The 24018-nt window shown below is 35.8% G+C and overlaps 1 protein-coding gene and 1 non-coding gene across 2 annotated transcripts; both read left to right on the top strand.

Moving 5' to 3' along the window:
* Positions 1 to 63: 63 nt before the first annotated feature.
* Positions 64 to 21392, top strand: TMEM167A (transmembrane protein 167A). The gene is made up of 4 exons (XM_042942860.1): positions 64 to 151; positions 10215 to 10324; positions 15545 to 15579; positions 20300 to 21392. Exons 1-4 carry the CDS (start codon positions 149 to 151, stop codon positions 20368 to 20370), a joined length of 219 nt encoding a protein of 72 aa, XP_042798794.1. The 5' UTR covers positions 64 to 148; the 3' UTR covers positions 20371 to 21392.
* LOC122203038 lies at positions 12764 to 12898 on the top strand. Its single transcript, XR_006195037.1, has one exon. It is a non-coding gene; the product is annotated as a small nucleolar RNA U109 (small nucleolar RNA).
* Positions 21393 to 24018: the final 2626 nt, after the last annotated feature.

The raw sequence follows: 24018 nt of genomic DNA, 5'->3' as shown, positions 1-24018 counted from the left end.
TAGTGTCGGGGTCGCGCGGCTCAGGAGGAGGTGCCCTGACAGGCCCAACCGAACGCGGGGAGGGAACGAGAAGGGCAAGTGGGGTGGGCACGCCTCTTCCGCCCTGCGCCCGGAAGGGTGATGTGGCTGGGGCTTCGCCGGCCTCACTATGGTAAGAATTGGGGCTGTGGGGTCGCAGTTGAGCTTTGTGAAGGGGTAGTGGGCGCGAGCTAGGGCCGGAGGGTTGGACGGCGGCCCTGGGTGTGCGGGCCTGGGAGTTCAGTCACTAGCTTGATTCTGCCGGCCTCGGAAGATGCACAGGCCCGGGAACCATGTGGTCCCTGCAAGCCCAACAAGGAGAACCGGGGCCGACCGCCCAAGAAAGACCCCGCGGCCGCCGGTCCCAGCCTCTCCCGCAGAGTCCACTTTTCTGACTTGGTTCAAAGGAATTCGCTGGTCTGGCTTAACCCAATCATTTAAATGTACTCTTTGTGGTTATTGACTCTAGGAGACATAGAGCTTCTCAACTTCGCGCTTGTTATTTTGCGTCCTCTAATGCCCCACGGGCCTGGCCCACACCTTAATTTTTGTCTGTTGGGTTAGTGACCTTTCAGGCCCCTTTTACTCCATTCTTTCAGTCTTAACGATACTCTTTTACAAACAGTAGATTTTAAATGATTGGCGATCTCTGCAGAAGCAGGTTTTCACAGGAATGTACTTGAGGTGGTGCCTGGCCTGGGATCTTCCTTCCCCACACCTTTTTAAAGTTTTATGTATTATTTTGTGTTATTACAGATTCCTTTGATAGTTTGGGCCTCTTAGGAAAGCTTAAAACGAGTCATGAGAGTTTGCAAAAGAAATACTTACATCTCCAGGCAGAGAAAAAGAGTTAAAGCCAGCATGGCGGGAGGAAAGATGTAGTAGTATTAGTAATAGTGAAATCTCTCAAGCTATATCTGAAGCCATTTTACTTTTGTTATAGTAAATGCCAGCAGCTTCTACACCAGGACCTCATGGTGCACTTAATTAAATCCACAGGCCAAATGTTGCATTTATGAGCATACTTCTGGGGAAAGGATGCATGTCTTTGATTATAGTATCAAAAGAAACCATGACTCAAAAAAAGCTATTGTGGGGTGAAAGTTGCTGAGCTTATGTTCCAGAAGTTCCTGCGGAAACCCATACAATACTAAACCCTTAGACATTTAATCGAAAATTCGTTAATTGTTTCTTGCTTTACTCCAACTACTTTGATTATAGATGGGGCATAAATCACAGGGTCTTGCCTGGAGAACATTACCACTTACAGAGGAGATGGCAGTTTATTGGGAGGTTATTCATTCCTGAGCCAAGAATTTACTCCAGCTTCTTTCCCTCTGTACCACACAATCGGATGAATATACTTGCTCTTTTTTTTTAATTTTTTAAAAATTACTTACTTATTTTGAGAGCATGAGAGAGGATCCCAAGCAGGCTCTGTGCTGTTGGCGCAGAGCTGGACGCAGGGCTTGAACTCACAAACCCTGCGATCATAACCTAAGCTGAAATCGAGATTCAGAGTCTTAACCGGCTGAGCCACCCAGGTGGCCCTACACTTGCTCTTAAAGATTGCCATTAGTGAACTGTTGCTGAACTTAGAAAATCTTCCTTTTTTCAATTTAAAAATGGTAGAGTCTGTTACTCTTTTAAGTACTCTCTACCCCCAATGCGGGGTAGACCCAGAGAGCAAGTCACATGCTCTACCTACTGAATCAGCCAAGTGGCCCTAGAGACAGTTACTCTTAATTCTTGCATAACTTCATAGATGTTAAGGTTGAATTATTTTACTCTTAGTACAAGTCAAAGATCTATTATTTTCATCATCTTAGTGTCTTATGATCTAGCTAATAGCAAGACAGATAATGTGTTTAAGATCATCAGTATTTAAACTGTCTAGCCATACTTGTTTTTTCAAAAGTAACAAGAATAGCTCTCGTTAGCACTTGCTGTATGCCAGGCTGTGTTCAAAAAATCAACTTATAAGCACTGTCTTATTTCAAGCCTATAATGTCTGAGTAGATGTTTACAGGTGAAGGAAGTCAAACACAAGGAGACTGACCTGCTTGGGATTGTACACTTAGTAGTTAGTAGAGCCAAGACTCAAATTTATTTTAATATCCAGATGCCAGAAATCTTCATGCTGTTGGTAATAAAAACAACATAATGGAAGATAAAGTATGTCTTAGTGATTTGTTGCTCTCAAGTATGCCAATCTTACATGGATGGATAATAGAAACAACTGCCAGGTGGTTAGTATTTCTTTCCTGCTCTGTTCCTCTGAGCTTAGAATGTCAGCATTTTTGAGAAAGCAAGTACCCTGTAGTTCGAAGAGCTACACAATGAAGTTCCTTTTTGAATTTGCACCTCAACTTGTGTATTTGTGAGGTAACTCAGTGATCATGACTTAAATTTGAATTACTGTATTTTAATGAATCCATTTTTAAAATGCAATTTCACAGCCATAAAAGGTTTATCAGCCATAATTATTTACAACTACTAGAACACAATCTGATAACTATATCACTTATGAATGAATACTTTTAAGAACTTCAGTATGCCTTGTTCTCCCTAGCTCTTAACATCCTTCAGGATGTATCTCAAGTTTCATCTTTTCATAAGAAACCTTCCCTTCTCCTTCTGTTTTCTCCTGGATCTCATTTGGGGTCTATAGTCCTTTATATTATCTCCAGTATCCCTCCAGCGTAGCAGAAAACAGCAATACCTTGTGACCTTTATTTCTTTCTAGCTAAAGTTTCTGAAGTAGATAACCAGGTCTTTTGATATCTACATCACAATGGCAGTTAGCTAGTCCTCAAATGATTGCAAGTCTGAGGATACAAAGTCTTGCCCTGTGTCTTAAAGGAGTTCACATTCCACTGGGGGAGATTATTAAATAAGCAAATTCAATGTGTTGTCTGAGATGATAAAGAGAAATAACGTGTAGTGGAAAGGACTTTGAGAAATTCAATGCCCAACCAATTCAGTCCAAATCTGGGCATTGATAGTCTTTAAAAGCTCCAAGTGATTCTTATGAACAGCCAAGCTTCATGCCACATTTCTGATTTCATGGTCAGAACACTTTTCTTCATAACAGGAGTTGTACTTTGTCCTTTGGAATACTTTTGTCTTATCAAATTATCAACAACATGTGAAGTATTTTTTGCTTTATTTTTTTTAAGCCTACTGCTCACCATAGTTATGTATGCATTCTCCTATTAACACCTTTGATCCCCTTGTTGCTTTATATTTAGATCTGTGGCGTTCATAAAATCACTCGGAAACTAAGCAATACAAACACAGTAAATGCATTATAGATACCATGACAGTGAGATGAAACTAAGTGCAAATGACCATCTGTGTTGCCAATGGAGAACAGAATTGAGGTGCTTTTCTCTGGACTGTAGCTTTCCTCATAGCCATGAAAGTTCTTAATTTTAAGTGGAAAGTGGAAGTAGAAAAGGTCTCTCTCTACCATTTGAAAGAGGACCAGTAAGATCAAATGGCTATTTACTCTAGCTCCTCATTTTACAATTGAAATTAAACTGCTATGTAGAGGTAATGGATTTATCCAAGAACAAATTTATATACTTGGATAATTTCCTAAATAATCCAAATGTTTAGTAGGCACTCATGTTGAGAGACCAGTATTTAACATTAAAACATTAAGCAATCCTGGTTTCTTGGTTTCATCTGACACCAAGATAATTTGTGTGTTTGGTACAATTTCAGTGCTGCCTTACAGTAAGCAACAAAGATTGATCTTAGGTGCTAACAACACCAAAAGAAAATGTTAATATTTCTGTGTGTTAATGGATGTTAGTAATCACCTGTGGTCACCTGTGTGGGGCAAGTGTTTGCACATTTATATACAGGCTTCATTTATTCCTGCATTTCCATGTTTTCTATTCTAAGAGCAAATAGTGTTACCTATAAATTTACAAGTAGAAACTAGTTAGAAAATGCTGGCCTGACCTAGAATTGTAAATGATAAAATGCTGACCCACTTTTGCAGTGCTGTATAATTTTTATCACAATTAGGTCAAATATCATTTCTGGGGTCTCCTTCCACCTCTGGAGAGGGATAAATCACTACTTTTGTGTAAAAGCAGTAAGTATTAAAACAATTAAAATTATTATTATTTGGACTTGTAAAAGTTTAAGTCTTTGGTATTCAGTTCTTGTTTTAAAGTGAATTTCAGTAAAACTGGAAGAATATGTCAGTCACTTACCACATAAGAGGCAATCAACATTTGAAGCCCCCAGACAGTGTTATAAGGAAGGCCCTTAATCAATAAATTGGTTAAACAATTTGTTTTGATAATGATAAAAATAAATAAGCTACAAGGAGCTCAAGTGATCCAGGACTAATGAAAATACCGTAGGCTTAGGCAGTCTTTTCTGCAGATTAAGTACAGTTAGCAACCAGTCATTGAGCACACCAAAGAACTGTTCAGCCTATTAATATGTATATTTCTGCTGCTTTTCTCATTGCTTCTTTGTGCCTTTATACTGCTGGGATCTTTTCTCCTATTTTTCCCTCTATTCCTAATGTTTTGGGTGGTTTCTTAGACTATTTTTATATATACGTCTAAAAACAAAACCTTACGCTGAACTCTTCCCTTTATATACAAACCTAATGAAGACAGTTTAGGAATGACTAAAAATAAGAAATTGTATCTTCATAGATAAAATGATTAAAAATTGAATCTGAAATAAATATTCCTAACTTTTCAAATTGACTTGAGACTAGGGAATTTTTAAAAGATGTGTTAACATCACAGGTAATTTTTTTGTTTCAGCACTAAGCTTTGCATCAAACATTCTGCATCAATTCAGTGATAAATTTTTTTCGTTAGTGGTGGCCAGATGAAAGTCTGGATTATTTTCATTATTTCAGATTGCTTAACAAATTGTAATTTACTTCAGAATGGTTATACAAAGTGACTTGTTGAGTTTATTTCCTTCACATTTGGATAATTTGATTTAGTACAATAGCACTAATTATTTGAAGCATATCAGAAGGTCTGATCAGCTGTGAGTAGTAGATAGGGCTGGAGTGTGGAGGGATAATAAAAGGGGCCTTCGGAGAAAAATATTTTAGGATCCCCACCGTATCATTTCGAAGAATAAACACAACTCTCAGACTAATGGTCAAAAGGCAAGGCTGCTGTGATCCACAACCCCAAGTATTACTGTCCTGGTTGTATTTGAGGTTATGCTCCAGAGAGTGTCATAGGTAGCCCTGAGTTGAGGGAATGTTATTGGATGCCTCTTAATAAAAAATATTTGTTAGGTATGGTAGACAGAATGCCCTCCACCACTTCAAAAACAAAACAAAAAAACAAACCCTGTAAATATGGTATCTTATTAAGCAAAAGAGAACTGGCATATGGGATTAAGCTAAACATTCTCGAATGGGAAGATTATCTGGAATTATGGGGACAGAGAGAAATTTAATCATAAGATTTCCTTTAAGAAGTAAGTAGTAGGGTGGCTCAGTCGGTTGAGCGTCCAATTCTTGACCTTGGCTCAGGTCATGATCTCACAGTACGTGAGTTCGAGCCCCATGTCAGCTCTGTGCTGACAGCTCAGAGCCTGGACCCTGCTTTGGATTCTGTGTCTCCTCTTTCTGCCCCTCCCCTGCTCATGCTCTGTCTCTCAAAAATAAAATAAATGTTAAAAAAAAAAAAAAATAAGCAGTCAGGTCATAGTCACAAAAGAAGTATCAAGGTCCCTGTGATGAGTCATTAGCCAAGAATTGCAGAAAGCCTCTAGAAACTGGAGAAGGCCAGAAAACAGATTTTTTTTTCCCTAGAGCCTCCAAAAGGAATGATTTATAACTCCTTGGTTGCAACGTGAATTATTTGATGTTGAACTGGGTAGCATACCACTGTATAACTCCCTGGTATTGTCTGACTGAAAATTATGTAAATAAGCCTTAGACTTGAGAATTATCTGAGGTTCTAGAATTTTCTGCCAGCCAGCTAGCATACTCAGTCATCCAGGCAGAGTCAGAACACTCATTGTCCCATATGCAAGTACTGTGAAGCTGGCTTCTTGGTAGGACTTTCTTTGAATTCCAGTTGGTGATCAAACAAAGTTTAGATACTGAGAGGGAATTAACCTTGGGCCTTGATTTTACCCTACAGCCTGGGCCCTTAACACAAACGTAAGGGTATTGCTTCTTCCATTTGCATTTTCCAAAATACCATTGATAAGTAAATATAAATGCAGAGCAGTGTGTGGCAGTTTCTCTGGAATAGTTAACAAAATATTCAACAGTCTAATCTACGCTTTTTTTAAATAGCATACATTGGTGATTTGGGATTTAAATATGCTCTTGAATTTGTTAAAATTGTTCGTTATTTTGCAGTTTTCAAGTTGCTGTTCATTCAGCATTTTTCAGTGACTTCTGTGTACTATTCTGTTTAATAGGCACAAGAGGTTGATAAGAACCTCAATAAAATAGAGGAGACCATTACAGTTTGATGGGTGCTATCATATATATATACACCTGTACAATTATCTCAGTCTCTGCTTGGTGTAGCAAGTGGGGACAGGGAAGACTTCACAGGGGGGACTCAAGTTGAAACCAGAAGTTTGAGTCAGTTCACCATGCAGGCAAAAATAGTCTGCAAAAACACAGAGCACCTTGAAAAACATGTCATGATCTGAACAAAACAGTAAATTAACTTTATTTCCCTTATCACCTTTTTTTAAATCTTCTTTTCTATTTTGTAATCTTAGCTTCTTCCTTTTTAATAACATTTTTATAACTTTATAACATTTTAATAACATTTTAATTTTATAACATTTTAATAACATTTTAAACAAATCCTAATTATTTTGCTACAATAACAGGAACATCTGTTTCCTTTAAACCTTAGACTAAAATTTTATGTCGGCAGACAACAGATGCTAAGCTTTAAAAGGAATACTTAGGTACACTAAGCAGTGGTAGGCTAATGTCTGGATGTTTGAAACATTCTTTTTTGGTCAGTCTGAGTACATGTAAAAGACTATATACCACCTAAGATTATTTGTTTAAATCTTAGGGTCTATAAACCCTAGAAACAAAGTTGTCTGTATCTTATATTGCACACTTGTAACTGGTTTTCATTTATAAATTGTTTCACACACAAATGTATACATACACATTCCAATTCTTTAATAACAGGCATGTCTCTAAGTGCCCCTTAAATTCTTTTATTATATAAAAATTCAAACATACAAAGGTAGGAAGAAGAGTATAATGAAGCCTCATATACTCAGCATTTCATCATCAACCACACTCCTCCCATCACACAAAATGGATTATTTAGAAACCAGTCCCAGCCATCCTATCATTTAAGCATTTTTTTTTTTTTAACTAGACATTTAGGGAAGGAAAAAGTACACATTGCAAAATTGGGAGATTTAGATACTCCATTAGGAATGCGATAAACCTATGTGGCAAACTGATTTCCCAGCCAGTTTACTGCATAGGTCCTTTGCTTAATACAGTAAGTCTGCTCATTATTCCCTGAACATGCAAGTTCTCGATTCTGTGGGGATGTTTTCCATGCTCTCGTCTCTTCTGGAGCCTGCTGTCTATTTGCCAATCCAATTGTGCCCTTTCATGATTTGACTTCAGTCCTTGCTTTCTTCTTGAAGCTTTTCCTGACTTTTCTTTATGAAACCAGCATTTTTTTTGTCCGCATGGCTTAGTAACTAACCACTTACATACGCTACAAGGAGTTGCTGTTTACTTGTTAAAAATACATGACCTGTTCTAACTTGATTGTAAATGCTGTATGTCTCAGTTGTCTCATGTATAAAATAAAGGTATTAGTAACACCTACCTCAAATATACCAGGATAAACAAGATAATCCAAAAGAAGCTCTCAGTGAATATCAGTTATCATTAGCTGTAAACTCCTGAAGGGAAGGAATCCTGCTGTGTCTTTTTTAATCCTGTGTCTAGCCTCGTGCCTCAGACACCATAGATACTAAATACATGTTTAGTTACTTTGGCTGGAAAGAAATCTGTGCTTTATATTTCATGAGGTTATCAAATATTATATCAATAAATTCATAATGTTCAAAATACAGTCTTTAAAAGACAAGCATTGTGAAATACTGTGTTTTCTATATAAAATTTGTCTTTAGAGTTCGTTTATTGACTTAAGTTATAAAATGTGTATCACTTGTTTTCACAGATGTAAAATTAAAATCCAGTTCAAAAAAAACCAAGCCATATTAAACTTTACCTTTGTGTATCCATTAAGAAATGATTTGCAAGCAAAACAACTATTAATAATGCAAGTCATTTTTATCTTTTTCAGACTATAAATATAACACTTAAGAAATTAGAGAAATCCAGAAAAGTTGAGAATTGGGTTAAAAACCTTCCAGAGATAATCACTGCATTCTCCCCTCTTGCTTGTATAAGGTTTACATAGCTAAAGATACACTGATTATGGAATTTTGTGTACTGTTCTCCCCACTGTTTGTCATTGTACATAAGTATTTTTTCTCCTTAATATTGGCACATAACATGTAATTATCTTAATGTTTTAAATAGTTTGTACATATTTGTCATAAAAACATATAAGAGGTTAAAAAATATTGACAGCTTCTGACATGTCTAGTTCTTTTAGGATTCTTCTGGCTATTCTTGCTTTATTTTTCCATATGAACTTCAAAGTCAGTTGTCTATTTTGAAAATAACTGGTTGGTGTTGAGTACACTTTAAACTTACAGATTAGCTTTATGATGATACCTTCCAGTGTAAGAACCTCATATACCACTCCATTCTAATTTTATGTTTTTCGGTATGTTTAAAGGTTTTGTCAATTTTGTTCTTTAATGCCAGTACTGCATTTTTTGTTAGGCTTATTCCTGGATATTTCAGCTTTTTATTCTAGTTGCTGTTACAAATAGAGACTTTTTTTTTCCATTATGTCTTTCAACCAGTTGGTAATACAGTCATGAAGCTGCTGATTTAAATATTTAAGTTGTGTACCCAGCCACACCCAATTCCCTTATTGTCTGTAATTGTTTTTCACTAAATTCTTTTGGGCTTTTCAGGTAGCACTTAACATTTACAAGTAACAATTTTGCCTTTCTCAAAAAATTTTTATAACTCCTTTAACTTTCTGACATTATGGGAGGTGCCTCTGGGTTTACTAATTAAGCGTATTGCTAGCTGCTGTGTAAGATGGATATATTTTATCTACCTGTGTAAAATGGAAGCAATTTTTCTTTATTATTTATATAGTGGTATTCTTGCACCTTCAAAAATTTGTTTTATTTATTCAGCCATTACTTCTTGGTCTGCTCTGTGGTAGGTGCCTTGTCAGGTGCTGGAGTTCAGAGTCTGATAAGGCAATGTCCACTTTCAGGGATGAGTATTATAAAATGTGTAACAGTTTGTGTGGGAACAGAAAGGAGAGTTTTTTATGAAATAGGAGAGGGGAGGCAGATAGGTCCAAAGAAACTTCCTGGAAAAGATGATGTTTGAGCTGAATTTTGAGTACACTAAGCCCGCCTCCATTTTACTTTGACTGAAAAACTGTGATTTCCAATCATTCCTGTGTTGAATTATTTCAATAACTTTTAAAGAACCAACAGTGAAAGAGCAAGTGGTTTTCTTTCACCAAAACCTAATAGCCTAGTATTAGTCAATGCATGGAACATGATTGCTTAAATTTAAAACATTCTTACTCTAAAAGAATTTAAGAATTGAAAGAAACTTGAGCCATCATTTAGTCTATATCCCCGCTGTCCACCAAGGTTTACAGATGTGAAAGACAGCCTTAGGTCAGTGATTCAGCTGAAGTCCTATGGCCAGCTACAGGCAGAGCATGGAGACTCTCTGTCCTGCCTCAAAGTCTGGGTTCCTAGAACATCTGTATTAATTACATAATGATTGAGTTTTGGTGAGTTCCTTGGATTCATGACATTTTTGGTAATGTTTTCAAATTCTTGAATTTAGAATTTTTGTTGCATCTTCTGCATTCCTTAGCCCAAAGAATGGAGAGGAAAGTACACTCTCTGAATACCTTATGATTTGGGGTTTTAAGTATTCTCAGACATGTCATTCTGTTTGCCTTTTTTGAAGAACAAAACTATGATTCTTAATATGGAATTGTCTGGCATTTTTTACCTATGCAGTTTTTCTTATGATAATAATTTTTCTTTTTCTCTTTTTTTAGTCTGCCATTTTCAATTTTCAGAGTCTGTTGACTGTAATCTTGCTGCTTATATGTACCTGTGCTTATATCCGATCTTTGGCACCCAGCCTCCTGGACAGAAATAAAACTGGGTATGTTACTAATGATATCTAATAACCCATATTAGTTCTTATAGACATTGAGGGTAAATTACCATAAAAGGCATTAAATAATTTAATTCCTATATATAAATTATTTTTATAATAACTTTTTGCATTATTTTCTCCTCTATTTTTCAAAACCTGAAAACTTTGGGGATGGCTGCGTGGCCCAGTCGGTTAAGTGTCCAACTCTTGGTTCCAGCTCATGTCATGATCCCATGGCTCATAGGTTCGAGCCTCATGCCAGGCCCCACACTGACAGTACAGGACCTACTTGAGATTCCCTTTCCCTTTCTCTCTGCCTCTCCCCTGCTCAAGTTTTCCCCTCTCTCTCTCTCTCAAAATAAATGAATAAATAAACTTTAACAAAATATATTTTTTAAAAACGGAAAACTTTCTATTCATAGAATCTTACTAAATAAAAAGATAAATACCAGAAGTAACCTGAAATGTGTTCAACTAAAAAAAAAAAGTGTATTTAAAAAAAGAGTTGTGTTTTTTTCTGGGATTAGAAATACAGTTTAGTACTTTCAAAGACAGTATTTCGCCTTACTTTTTATAGAATAATTGGTAAAGTTGGTATTAAAAACAAAGTTATGTTTTTGAAGCATTTAACAGTTTGCAAGCACTGTGTCCATAAAAATAATAATGTAGACATTCCCTCTCCAGTGTAAGACTGCTCTAATCATATGAGCTCCCTGTCAGTATCATAAAGCAAACATCTTTAGAGAAATTTATGTAGCTAACTTAACACAGTAATAAAAATTAAGTCTTGGGCATGTCACATCTGTTTTATTATATGTTCATACCCTGAAAAAAATCTGAGCTTAATATGATACACAGAATTAAAATTTTTAAGTGCCATATTCACAATACAGAAATATGGGGCAACTGGATGGCTCAGTCAGTTAAGCCTCCAACTCTTGATTTTGGCTCAGGTCATGATCTCACAGTTCCTGAGATGGAGTCTAGTTTGGGCTCATGCTCACAGCACGGAACCTGTTTGGGATTTTCTCTGTCCCTCTGTCTCTGCTTGTCCCCCATACATGCACACGTGTGCATACACTCTCTTTCTCCCTCTCAAAATAAGTAAGCTTTAAAAAAAGAAAAAAAACATAATACAGAAATACATGTTGAATTAAACCAAAAGGAAGAGTATATTAAAAAACAGAGACCATGTGGTGGGAGCTGTGTACATTTTATTTGCCTTGCATATTTATTAATTTATGTGAATACTTTTCTTAATCATTTTTTTTTTTTAACTTTATTTTGAGAGAGGGAGGGAGAGCACATGAGCATGTGAGCAGGGGAGAGGCAGAGAAACGGGAGAGAGGGGAGAGAGGGAACGAATCCCAAGTAGGTTCCGTGCTGCCAGCACAGAGCCCAACATGGGACTCAAACTCCTTTCTTGATAAAAGCCTATATCTGTTTAATCCTTTTAAGAAATAAAAGCTGAAAGAATACTTCACATTGGAATAATTGTCTCCAAACCTGTATCAGGCCAGATTAGGATCCTGCAAAGTCAAATTTTGCTTTTCCACTAATAAAAATCTGCAAGAGGCAAGGTGGTAGATACTCAACTGTGAAAGTAATAATTGCTTCTCTTTCCTTTACTTCCATTTTATCTTTCAGGTCATAATTAGCATTTATCCAAACATTCCATTATCTAAATTATTTGGTTTTTGTTACCATCTCTTCCTTTTTTTTTATTAGGGTTGTTCAGACATGTGTAAAGGAATAAGTAGAAGCTCTAATCAGTTGTGAATATTGAAAATCTCGTGATCCTGTTCCAATAAACTGATAATCTATTGCTAGGTAAAATAGCAATACTGAGGTTATTTGTCCATCAGTTTTTATGACAATCCCCCTCTTCCTTCATAGACATTGATTTCTCTTCACTCCACCTTTTTTTCCTCTGAAGTCCTCTTGCACTAAGTCTTTATTCATTTTAATCCTTTGTCCATTTGTTGCAATTATATAGTACTATGTCAGTTTGTTGAAGTTGTATAATCTTATGTGTTGCTTAGTTGTGCATGAAGCCTTTCCTCCCCTGACGATTAACTTAAAGCATATGTTAGAAACCAATAAACATTCTCATTGATCTGTTCCTTGGTATTGGAATATACTACATAACACCTACCTAAAAACATATTTATTTATTTCATTAAAAAATAATCACATAACAGGGCACTTGCGTGGCTCAGTTGGTTGAAAATCCAACTCTTAACTTCGGCTCACATCATGTTCCTAGGATCTTGGGATCCTGCCTTATGTCGGGCTCCTGTGGAGCCTGCTTAAGATTCTCCCTTTTCCTTTCTTTCCCCTGCTAATGTGCACACTCTCTCTCTAAAAATAAAATAATAATCATAGTATTTCATTAAAAACTAGTCACAATACTTAGCTTTCCAATACAGTTATGGAGAAAGTAGATGGCATGTGGAAATGTCTGCTCCTCATTCCTTTGGGAGCAGGAAGACATCCATTACATGCTACATTGAAAAAGGAGTTCTCAGGGCTGCCAGCCTTATAGTAGAGGCTGAGTAGTAGTATATTTCTCCTACATAGAAGAGCAAAGAAATGGCATGCTTCTGTTTGTACTGTAAAGCATATACTGGTCCATTCAGCTCTTTAAAGGCTTTTTTTTTTAAACTTTGTTTCTGTTTCTATAAATGTTAGGCCCCATTTTATTTTGACTTGTATATAAGAAATATTTTCTCCAGGAGAAATTTTTACAGGCCATTGTCCTTTTGTTACAATATGCATTTTTATGAGATTCATAATAAACTGCCCTTTCATTACAGTGAGTATTCCATGTTTAAGTAAAGATGTATAGAGACCAGTTGGATAAAGCAGGTTCTTGATGACTTCACTGTTGAAAATAACAACTTAATTTTTTACTGCTTCAAATAATACAGAACTAAAAAGCAGCAATAAAAGATTGCTACTTTTCTCATTGCCTATTATCATAGACCTGATTAGTTCTATCAGCAGATATATTTACTGGCTTACAGCCCTAGAAACCAAGCAGCATAATTGTATTGGTTTTTACTAACTAATAAAGTTTCTGTGTTCAATGAATAGCATTTATTTATTAATTAATAAATAGCATATTACAGAAATATGTCTAGGTAGGGAAATATATGGGAAAGGCCAAAGTGATACTGATAAATCTCTAAGTTGCCTGAGTTAGGAAACTTTTCATGTATCTAGCTTTTAATATACCGTGTTATCACAATTTCCTAATGATGCTTTGAGTTATTTCTAGGTTAGCAAACCTGAAATCACCCTGATTTTCAAGATCATATGATTTTAGATTATGTTCTTTGGGACTATAAGCTTCTCATGCAGGAGCTTCAGGTATCCTGCCTCTGAATCCTTCAGCCAGAGTAGCTTTAAATCCACAGTGCATGTTCCACTCAGTAGATTTTTACAGTCAAAGAACCATGGCATTGCATGTCACTAACCAGTTGCCTTCGATTTTTTGGTGAAATGTAAGCCAATTTTAAGTGATATCTGAAGTTACTGTCACATGTGCCTTTAACCTGTCTTTTACTGAACACAGAACATGTTAGTCACTACTCTGAAGAGTTTCTGTGTAATAACTCATTTAATCCTTATAACAACCCTATGAGGGTGAGTGTTATTAAAGAGAAAATAACTTGTTCAGAGTTAATGCAACAATTAAGTAGAATTAAACTTAAGCACAGTCTGACCCTTCTATTATCCTACATTATTTCCAAGAATATGTTTGATTTTTGTCCTTTTATTCCTATAGGAAAGTTGCTTCACCTGTCAGAATATCCATCCTTCAAAATAAACATCTATGCCCATTTCATATCATCTGAACTAAGAGACATTTTGCTTTGAGGTCAGGAAGTTACACTTCAGAGGAGGAATGCATATAGAACTCAATTGAAGCAGTATTTTCTTTCAGTCTTAACCACTCAGATACAATAATTCATCAGCCAGCCATCTCTTTTGGCAAAAAGTATATCAATTTACCTGAAATTTAAGTATTTTGATATTGTTACACCAGTCCTAACCCACCGCAATAAGTACTGCTGATCTGTCTTGACTTTTAGCAATGTATAATACCATTTGTAATTCTGTTCTTTTGTCAAAACAACAAAATAGTTGCCTACAATGTTTTATATCTTTTAGCTACCTCTATTCATTGAATGATTCGGTTGCTTTTCTTTTAAAGGCAGTACTTTTTATACATGCCAAAGAAGTGAAATACACATAATTTGTATTCAACTCATAGTATATTCATTCATAGAATTGAAATGAACATTTTCATTGTAATTCTTATTTCCAGAATGTATGTATTTTAATTGCCATATTTAACTCATATAGTGTTCCCAAACTAGGATTTTGTACTAATATTGAAAACATAGCTACAGGGGCGCCTGGGTGGCGCAGTCGGCTAAGCGTCCGACTTCAGCCAGGTCACGATCTCGCGGTCCGTGAGTTCGAGCCCCGCGTCAGGCTCTGGGCTGATGGCTCGGAGCCTGGAGCCTGTTTCCGATTCTGTGTCTCCCTCTCTCTCTGACCCTCCCCTGTTCATGCTCTGTCTCTCTCTGTCCCAAAAATAAATAAAAAACGTTGAAAAAAAAAAATTAAAAAAAAAAAAAAAAAAGAAAACATAGCTACATATTTTTATATTCTCTCTTACTGAATGACATAGCTATGCAAATGCTATCATTGGAGTTCATGGCTATAAAGTATTTAAATATAGAACTACATTCTGTAAAAAGTAATTTCTTTAGTGTGAGAGTTTTATTTTTAAATGTCAAAATCCTACCAAACCAACCAAATGTTCGTTTACCATTTTTTCAAAATTAATGTTTATGCAAATTGGCATATGTATTTTCTACTTTTAAAAGTAAAGCAACTGAAGTTGACTGAATTAATTCTACAAAAAAACCCTGTGCAAATTTTTGCCAGTCATATTAATTTTCTGTGTGTTTAACCTAGGATACTGCATATATCCCAGTTTATGACAATTTATGTACACTAACAGTTGATAAGTTCATGTGGCCTCCTTTCCTACAAAGATGGTGGCTCAATATCAAATAAATTTCAGTTTTTGAAGCAAAGTATCAAAAGAGAAAATGCCAGTGTATAATGAATTCTCTATATGATACTGAGAGAATGATTTACTTTTCCCACTAAACAATAGCTACTTTTTCCTTTTTTTACTCTATGCAGATTGTTGGGTATATTTTGGAAGTGCGCCAGAATTGGTAAGTGTCCTTCTATAACTTCCACATCATCAGCTGTAAGTTTATAGAGTTCCACCAAACTTTTTCTTGTGCTAAAACTAGACATGGTGGATACCTCATAATACTTCATACACAGGGAAATGGAAAATACAAGAAAAAATCTTAATTCGCATATCAAATACTATGCTTTGTTGGTGTTGAGATTTCAGACAAACATTTATAGTTTTATGCACACATGCATATAGTATACAGTATGCTGCTCTGTATAATTTGTACTGTTTTGGTCACTAAGGATGAATTTCCCATCTAATGAAAGGCTTGCTAACCAACTGTCTAAACATAATCATTTTACTGCCTTATGCTAAGTCCTAGAATGTTGTTTTTAGAAAGCAATAACTGTTTCACCTGTCAAATTCATGTGATCATAGCTGAGTTTTGTTCTGATTAAAGTTAAATGTGATTATCTTCTAACTTTTCATGTAAAATTTGTGGTGTTTTTGTGTTTATGTTTAGATAGTAATATACCCTTGTCTCATCCCTGTGTGTATATGACATTTAGCACAGTGCCTAGCTCATAGTAGACTCTCAAATGATTGGCAAGTGAATGAATTAAAATGTATTTTACTGATACAGTTTACCAGTATTCCTGAATAATAGAGTATACCCTTTTTAACATCGCTGGTTCCAAAACATTTCAGAGCATTTGTACTTGTTCCACTTGGACTGAAAATGAATATTTCTTCTCCACCTTGGAATTATTTACATGACCCCCTCAAAAAAAAAGGTTGATTTTAATATTTTCCCAATATTTAATTTATATATAACTACTTTTTTCTTTTATAAAGTTATGAGACTTCAAAGACAAATTTTCCTACATTTGACATTTACTCTAGTTGGCCAACCTGACAACAGCCTGAATTACCCCAACGAGTCACTTTGAATAGAGAAAAATTAGGAGTCATGTCCCTTAGATAATGTGTGTTCTATTTAGAGTATTAGGTTTTATTTTGGATTCACTTCTCAGAAATGTGGAAAATTTAAAAGATGGTTCATAACAGGAAACAAAATTGATTAAAGATTGAAAACTACAAACTAAGTTCTTGTAATATCTAGACATTTTTCTAAAGAATACCTGAGAATGGGTGTAATATATCTGAAGATATTATAGGTATAACCTAGGCTCAACTAAGGACTAAAAATTCATTGTGAGAGTTTCTAATTCTTTAGCATCTTCTAAGATTCATATGTTGTTAGCCACTGAAATAAATAATTATGAGAGAGCAAGTTTTCTTCTCTTGAGCTTTTAGTGATAGGCAAGAACCATTAACAGGAGAACTTGTAAGCATCCTACTAAATTATATAGAAATCCTTTTAAAATCTGCTGTGATGAGATTCTAAGATTCCTTAGCCAGATTTCTTGCCAGAAAATGACAGTAGTGTATAGAGGCACCTAAAACTACTTCCTTCAAGGCCCTCATTCTAATGTATTGACTCCTGAAGCAGGCGTCTTTTTGAGAATTCACTGTGCTTTTAACATGTTAAACTGTCCTTCCTCATTGTTCTTTGTCATACTTTATTATCTCTTAGGGTGATAGACATGAGAATTCTTCTATTATAGGGAGAAAATTGACTTCAGAGAGTTTGTAAAGCACAGATAAAGCCTAGCTAAGTAGTTATCAGGACATTTAAACCCGCCTCCCCCCCAAGACATTTTTGATTGTCATAACTAGATGGGGGAGGAACGTATACTGAGTATAGGTCATTGATATTGCTACATATCCTACAATGCACTGAGCAGCCCCTCGCAGAGAATTAGCCCAAAATGTCAGTAGTACCAGAGTTGAGAGGGCCCAACCTAGATTTGCAGAGATTTGTGGTGCAGCCTTACCTGACATCTAGTGCAACTCAACAGCACAAAGCCTGAAATAACAGTAGAAATCTTAATCACTTGAAAAATAACAAAGGGAACGATAAAGAGAAGAGCACCCTTGATGGCTAATGCTGATTGATAGAGAGTAGCAAATGTGAATATATGCAAATTAATGTCGTTTCAAAGCCAAGTTACCCAGAAAAAGAAACAATATTGTCAAGGACAGAGTCGAAAGAAACCCTCAAGGAAACTGCGAAGAGAGAACATAATGGAAGAACAAAACTGTCCTAATAGAGTCATAGTCTCTGTGTCAAAGTAATACTGAAAGTTCATTGGTAAAAATAAAAAGTCTGCAGTGAGGGGGAAGAACTTTCACCTCAATAGGATGAAGTTGCTAAGTCATAAATAAAAGTTCTTTAAGGTATTAAATTAAGTATCAAGGTATTTTAAATCCATTTTATATAATAAATTAGAGAAGTCTGTACAGCTTCATTCAGTAGCCAACCCAGGTGACACTTTTCACAATGGTTACTTCGAAGTATAACTGAAGATTTAAGGTGTTTAGTTTGTAGCTTTCCTAATGATTGCCTTCAGTATCATCCATTGTTATTGTCTGATTATAAACTGCCTTTTCTTTTTGCTTGGTCAGTTATTGTCTTCATTGTTTCTCTTAACAGTATGAATGCCTTAGGTTAAATGGTTCAGTTAAACTATGCATTCTTGCCACTTATGTGTAAGCATTAGCTTTTCATTTTGGCAAAATGGCTCAGAAAATGTTAATGCTGATATACTCCTCTCTTATCTTGACACAGAATATATCCACCAAGAAAGGATGCAGTTTTAATGGGAAAAGGCCCAGCCAAATCATCTTACCATGTTACACATCACGTTACAGCAACTGTTTCACATTCACTTAGACAGACCTAAGACCAGACGAGAAGTAACATTCTTACACAAGTTCACCAAAGATGTTTAGCTCTACCACATGGCAATCTCTTTTAAGAAAATTAAAAACAGGAAAATGAAACCCATATGTAAATTATAGCATTCTGAGTTGGAAGATGAGGAAGAGAAGAACTTCCTCAAAAATTAATCTCCAGCAGATGGAAAATTCAGGGCAATTTAATTTCTTCTTTTAGGTGTTTAATAAGACTATATTAGACAATGAGATTATCTAGCCCTAACTAGAGTGACTGGCTTGCTTATGAAATCCACTTGAAAACTATGTCTGAATAGTTTGGTTTTGTTTGATAATTTGGGTATTGCCTCAAAAGAATTAACATTGTTTAAAAATGATGTCCCAAGTTATTTTTTAGTTTTAAAAGATTTTTTTTTTCCAATTGAGATAGTGGCATTGTGAAAATGCTGTTGTCTTACTTTTTAGAATTTCCTTTAGCTTGAAAGCAGTCCCCTAAATGTCTCTGGATAGAAAAACACCAAATGTTTCTTTTATTTGTATGTGTGTAATATCTTCTATGAACACTGTCATTGAGCAGACACAAAGATATAAAGTTAATAACAATATGATGTGAGCTCTTTGAGGAAGCTCTGAAAATGAAAATGACCTTGAGGATTTTAGTTGATGAGAATGGTCAAGATTGGCATTTGCCAGAGGTAGTTAACTTACCAAATGAAATGGTTCATCACCAAAGGAACTTAGTTACTGGGAGGGAGCTGATTTTAAACACCATAGAAAAGCACAAGTGAGGGGAGCATATACAATCTCTACTACAGGACACCAGGTATATGCCATGATTATTTCTAGAAATAGCATGTCACTCGCTCTTCCTTCTTCCTTTCTTTCACACCCTCAGAGCAGCAGAAATGTCTGGTGCTTTGTGGAACTGTACAGCCATTCAATTAATGAACAAACAGGAAAAGAACAAGATGACGTTGGGATAATTCAATCACAGAATCTCTAATCTGTTTGCAAGACAGTTTCACAAGCCATCTCCATTCTGCTTCATGGGAGGGAAGTTCTCCAAATACAAACACTTTTTAAACACATGTGAGAATTGACTCTTATAAAAGTGGTTGTTTTAAGTTCTACATTCCTAACCCAAGAGCTACACTATAAATCATTTCATATGAAATCCAGGTCAGAAATAGTTTTTCTAAAATGTTTCTTTATGAAGCATCATATACCCTTTCTTTTTAAAGTTTTTATTTAAATTCCAGTTGACATACAGTGTAATAGTAGTTTCAGGTATAACAGTATGATGATTCAGCACTTCCATATGCCACCCAATGCTCATCACAGGTGCCCTCCTTAATCCCCATCACCTATTTCACCCATTCCCTGCTCACTTCCCCTCAACCATCAGTTCCCTGTCGATAAGTCTTTCTTGGTTTGTATTTTATGTCTGCTTTCTTACATGAAGTTTTATTGATCACTCTCGTGTGTAAATTGCGACCCATCAAGAAAAAAATACATAGCTGAAAATTGTATGTCAAATTTCTTTTCATAGGTAGAAATTTCCTTTTTTAAAGGAAAAAATAAGCGATTTTTTTGGCCTTAATTGAGTTGTTTGAGATAGTTTCTCTTGGATCTCTGTCCTACATTCTGTGTTGTATTTTTTCAATATCTGGGTTTATGCAGTGGCATAGGAATGGTGCATTAAGGGTTTTCTAAACACATGAAAAGGAGGTGGTCTTAGAAATAAATCCGTGTAATTTAGCTCATTCTGTGTTGTACTGCTTTTATGTTATATCTAGTTCTTGTTTTGGCCATCCCCCCAAATGTGTGGGCCTTCTAGGCAAGAACTTTATCTTGATTCTTCTATATCCCTCTCCCATAATAAGTAATAACCTTATCATATCCATGTTAACCACTCAGTGAATCAACATGAATATCTCCCTTTTTTCCAACAGGTGAACGGAAGAGTCCTTACGTTGCAGTATGCTGTATAGTGATGGCTTTCAGCATTCTCTTCATACAGTAGCTCAGAAAAATATCAGAATTTAATTGCCATCGGATTACAGTATGAAAAAAGGACTTATCTATAGAAAATAATGGAAAGAATGGTTAACCCTTTTATCTCTGAACATTGAATGAGATAAATTTCCAGCTGCTGTTATCTATTTTTGTTATTGGACCAATGTTCTATGTAAATAGGATGTAACCATTTAATACGCAGAGTTTAATATGTCTGTAACAATCAACCTCTGTATTCTCACTACAATATTACATTCTGCAAACGTTATTCTGTTATGTCGGATACCAGTTTTTAGTGAGGTATCTCTTAAGACATAGAATAGAAAACAAAATTGGTAAATTACTCCACTTCCTTTCACTGTGATTTGGAAATGATTAATCTTTATAGAATGAGACATTTTTCTGGGCTAGCTTTTTTACTGGGGGGAAAAAAAAAGGTTCAATTTGTGTTGGTAAGGATTGCATTCATATTTAATAATGCTTGCTTTTCCTGTGGCCACACCAGACCATTAACAGAGTACATCTAAGCAAACTATATAGTGTACTACAGGCATTTCAACTGTTTAAAACAAGCCTGTGTGGTTCTTAAGGTAAATGAGATGTGACTTAAGAGTACTATTGAGAAAATGTCCATATGTAACATAAAAGTTTAGAATAGATGACTGGTCCAGTAGCCTAGATAAGTATGGATAAATATCTTACGAATAAATTGACCAGCTGTCATTCTATGAATAAGACTACATTCTTAGAGTGAAAAGAGCAAAATAGAACAATTCAGAATGATAACCCTGTATGTGTCTTTCTTTTTAGTGTCAGGTCTCCAGTTTTAATTGCCCCAAAATGCAAACTGAATTTTTTTGTTTTTAAATACAGCACTTTAAATCTAGTTTACTTTTTGTGTGTCATCTTGAACTGGAATCTGCTGTGTAACTCAGTAGGCGATGGTAACCAGTTTTCAAATCTGCTTGTCTGTATACCTTGGCATAAGTGTCTTTGAGTTTTGATAATAAAGACCTTCAATAACCTTCATCAAAGCAAGAGAAACATTTGGAATATGACATAAATTTTGCAGTAGAGCAGTTATTAAAAGGTCATAGGTTCCTTTTTTTTTAAGGTTTAACTGAAATCCTGTTAGAATTTCAAAGCTAGGGGGAACTTAAATATCTTAGCTAAAAATTGCCCATCATAGGTAGTACTAATTAGATATTATCCTTAGCTATTAATTCCTTTTCTCTTTTTAAGAAAAGAAAATTATTTAGAATTATTTGAAAATGAGTCTGCCACTAGCTCTTTCTGCAGAAACAAAGTATGGAATTGAAAGCCATCTTTTTTAAAGACCACTTTAAAGTACTTGAAAAGAATTCTAGGAAACGTGTAAGAAAAGCTTGTGATGCATTGCCTGCTTTTTTTGCAAAAGGTAAAAGCTGCTGTAGGCTGTCTATATATTTATTTTACAATTTTGGCCTAAGTAACTGGTAAAAAGTTGTCTATTTTGCTTTAGACCAGGAATCAGGCTATGGTCATTGTGTGTACTCTGAACTGTCTTTCTCCTGGGCTATGCACTAGGTCAAGAATTTTCCGGGTGTCCTAAAAATAGGACTCTTATCAGCATATACATGCAGAGCATGTCACCTTTCTGAGGCTGGTTTCTGAGTGGCCATCTGTTGTCCAACTCTGCTGCAAGCTAGACTTTCCAAAAAGCTATGTCAACTGATCTTTTTATGTGCTAACACAAATCCAAATCCAATACGAGTGGTATGAATAAAGGGAAGAATATTCTAGATAATCAGTTCTAAGACATTTCTGAAATTTTGACATTTTGGAGGAGGTAGGTGGAAAGTGGAGGAAGAAATAATTTCTTTGAAAAATGTGTGGTAGCATATAAAACTTGGTGCTGTGTGTATATGCTTAATAGAGTGGGAGGCAGCTCATTTCTGACCCCAGACATTGTGACTCTTTGGGAGGTTAGGGACATACAGGATTCTGTAAAGAAAAGCAATTAGCACTTTCCTTAATGTATTTTTTTCAAAGAGTTACCACAATCCTGTTCTCTAGCCCAAAGGGCAATGTAGGTAGTTTTAGGTCCACTTAGTATTCAGATATTCCCATTGTGGTCTTGGTGGGGTGGTCGGATGCAGAAGAGGATTAAGGATCAATTTTGCATCAGGTGGCTGCCTCTGTCACATGGTCTTACTACAGAGCTGGATGGGATGGTGGGCACTTAAGTCCATGTGTTGCAAGGCTTGAATACTCTCCCTAACCTACTTCCTGGCTCTAGAATCTTGATTCCATCTCTCGTGGAAACTGTTCTGTGCTGATACTAAGTTCCTGATTGGCCTCAGTTATGCCCATGTCAGGAGGACTTCGTTCCAAGCAGTCTTAAAAGATGACCAATTAAAAGGACACTTAGTCAACTGAATTCCCTCTGTGACTTAAAAAAATTTGGATTCAAGTCCAGTGTCTTGTTAATGTCCACTGTGCCAGACACTCTCCATGTTCAAATTAAAAAATTAGCCCTTTCACACTGGGGATAATAGCAATACATAATTTGTAACAGATTCCTTTATCGTGATAATATGCACATTAGTTTTATCTTAGGACAGAGGTCAGAATGAAGTGACTTCTCCAGGTATACAAAGTGAGAAACGAACAGGTCTCTGCCTAGTTTTCTGGGAAAAACCTAGCACTTGTAAATAGAATGTATCACCATTCTTTCAAGAAGCATTTATGGAGTGCATACAGTACGTTATCACTGAAGACAGAAAAACCAGTACACAATTTCTGCCTTCTAATAGTTCCTAATGCAGTGGATGGGAGAGATTATTTATACAAAAGTGCAATGTGATAGCATTTATAACAGATAATGCCAGGATTCTAGGAGAAAATAAGGGTGACACCGTAGAGGTAAGAATTTCCTTCCCGAGAAGCAGTGCTTACGCTGAATGAAGAGCAGTATGCAAAAGCACCAGTGGTATATTTATGGACTCTAAGTCCCTAGCTTGTTGTGCCACATGAGGCGTATTAAGACATAAGCCTAAAAGGGTGGACAGAGGTTAGATCCTAGGGGGTCTTCTATTTTTTTTTTCTCACTTCTGTCTGTTACCTACCTCAAAATTAGTTACATGTATTTTCCCTCCTACCTGACAAAAAACCTTCAAAAAAAAAAAAAGTTCTTCCTTTGGTGTATGTGTAAACAAGGTTAAATACATCCATGCCAGCCTTAATTTGGACCAGGAATACAATACTATACTCTCCAGAGACTCTCCTGCATAGTATATAAAGCCAAGGTAACACTAGTCAGGTCAAATAATTTTAGGAACTCTTAGTGGCTCATACTCCATCGATGCCCAAAGCAGCCGTGATTCTAAGAAGCAGAAGTGGTTTCACTGTCAACATTTCCCAGGTGCACAGAAAAGATTTCTAATAAGCAAGAACTTGTACTCTTTTCGAAGCCTTTGGGGAACTTCCTGGACCATAGGAAGCTGCAAAGAATGGAAGATTCTTAGGGACCACTTTTCACACATAATCCGGTAAAGGGTAGATGTTCAAAATATAAGCAACTGAGTAATATCAGCATTGTTTATACAGCCTTGTTAGTCTCAATCAGCAAGTTACTACAAGCTTCATAATGTCATTTAGCTTCATAATGTCATTT

Source organism: Panthera leo, chromosome A1 (genome assembly GCF_018350215.1).
Source record: "Panthera leo isolate Ple1 chromosome A1, P.leo_Ple1_pat1.1, whole genome shotgun sequence".
Classification (NCBI taxonomy): Eukaryota; Metazoa; Chordata; class Mammalia; order Carnivora; family Felidae; genus Panthera; species Panthera leo.
This window is presented reverse-complemented; position numbering and strand designations above follow the sequence as displayed.

What these genes read in the sequence shown, in the direction of transcription:
- TMEM167A (XM_042942860.1), top strand. An exon ending in CTGGACAGAAATAAAACTGG is followed by an intron (nt 10,325 to 15,544) that starts GTATGTTACTAA and finishes TACTCTATGCAG; the next exon opens with ATTGTTGGGTATATTTTGGA. An exon ending in TTGGAAGTGCGCCAGAATTG is followed by an intron (nt 15,580 to 20,299) that starts GTAAGTGTCCTT and finishes TTTTTCCAACAG; the next exon opens with GTGAACGGAAGAGTCCTTAC.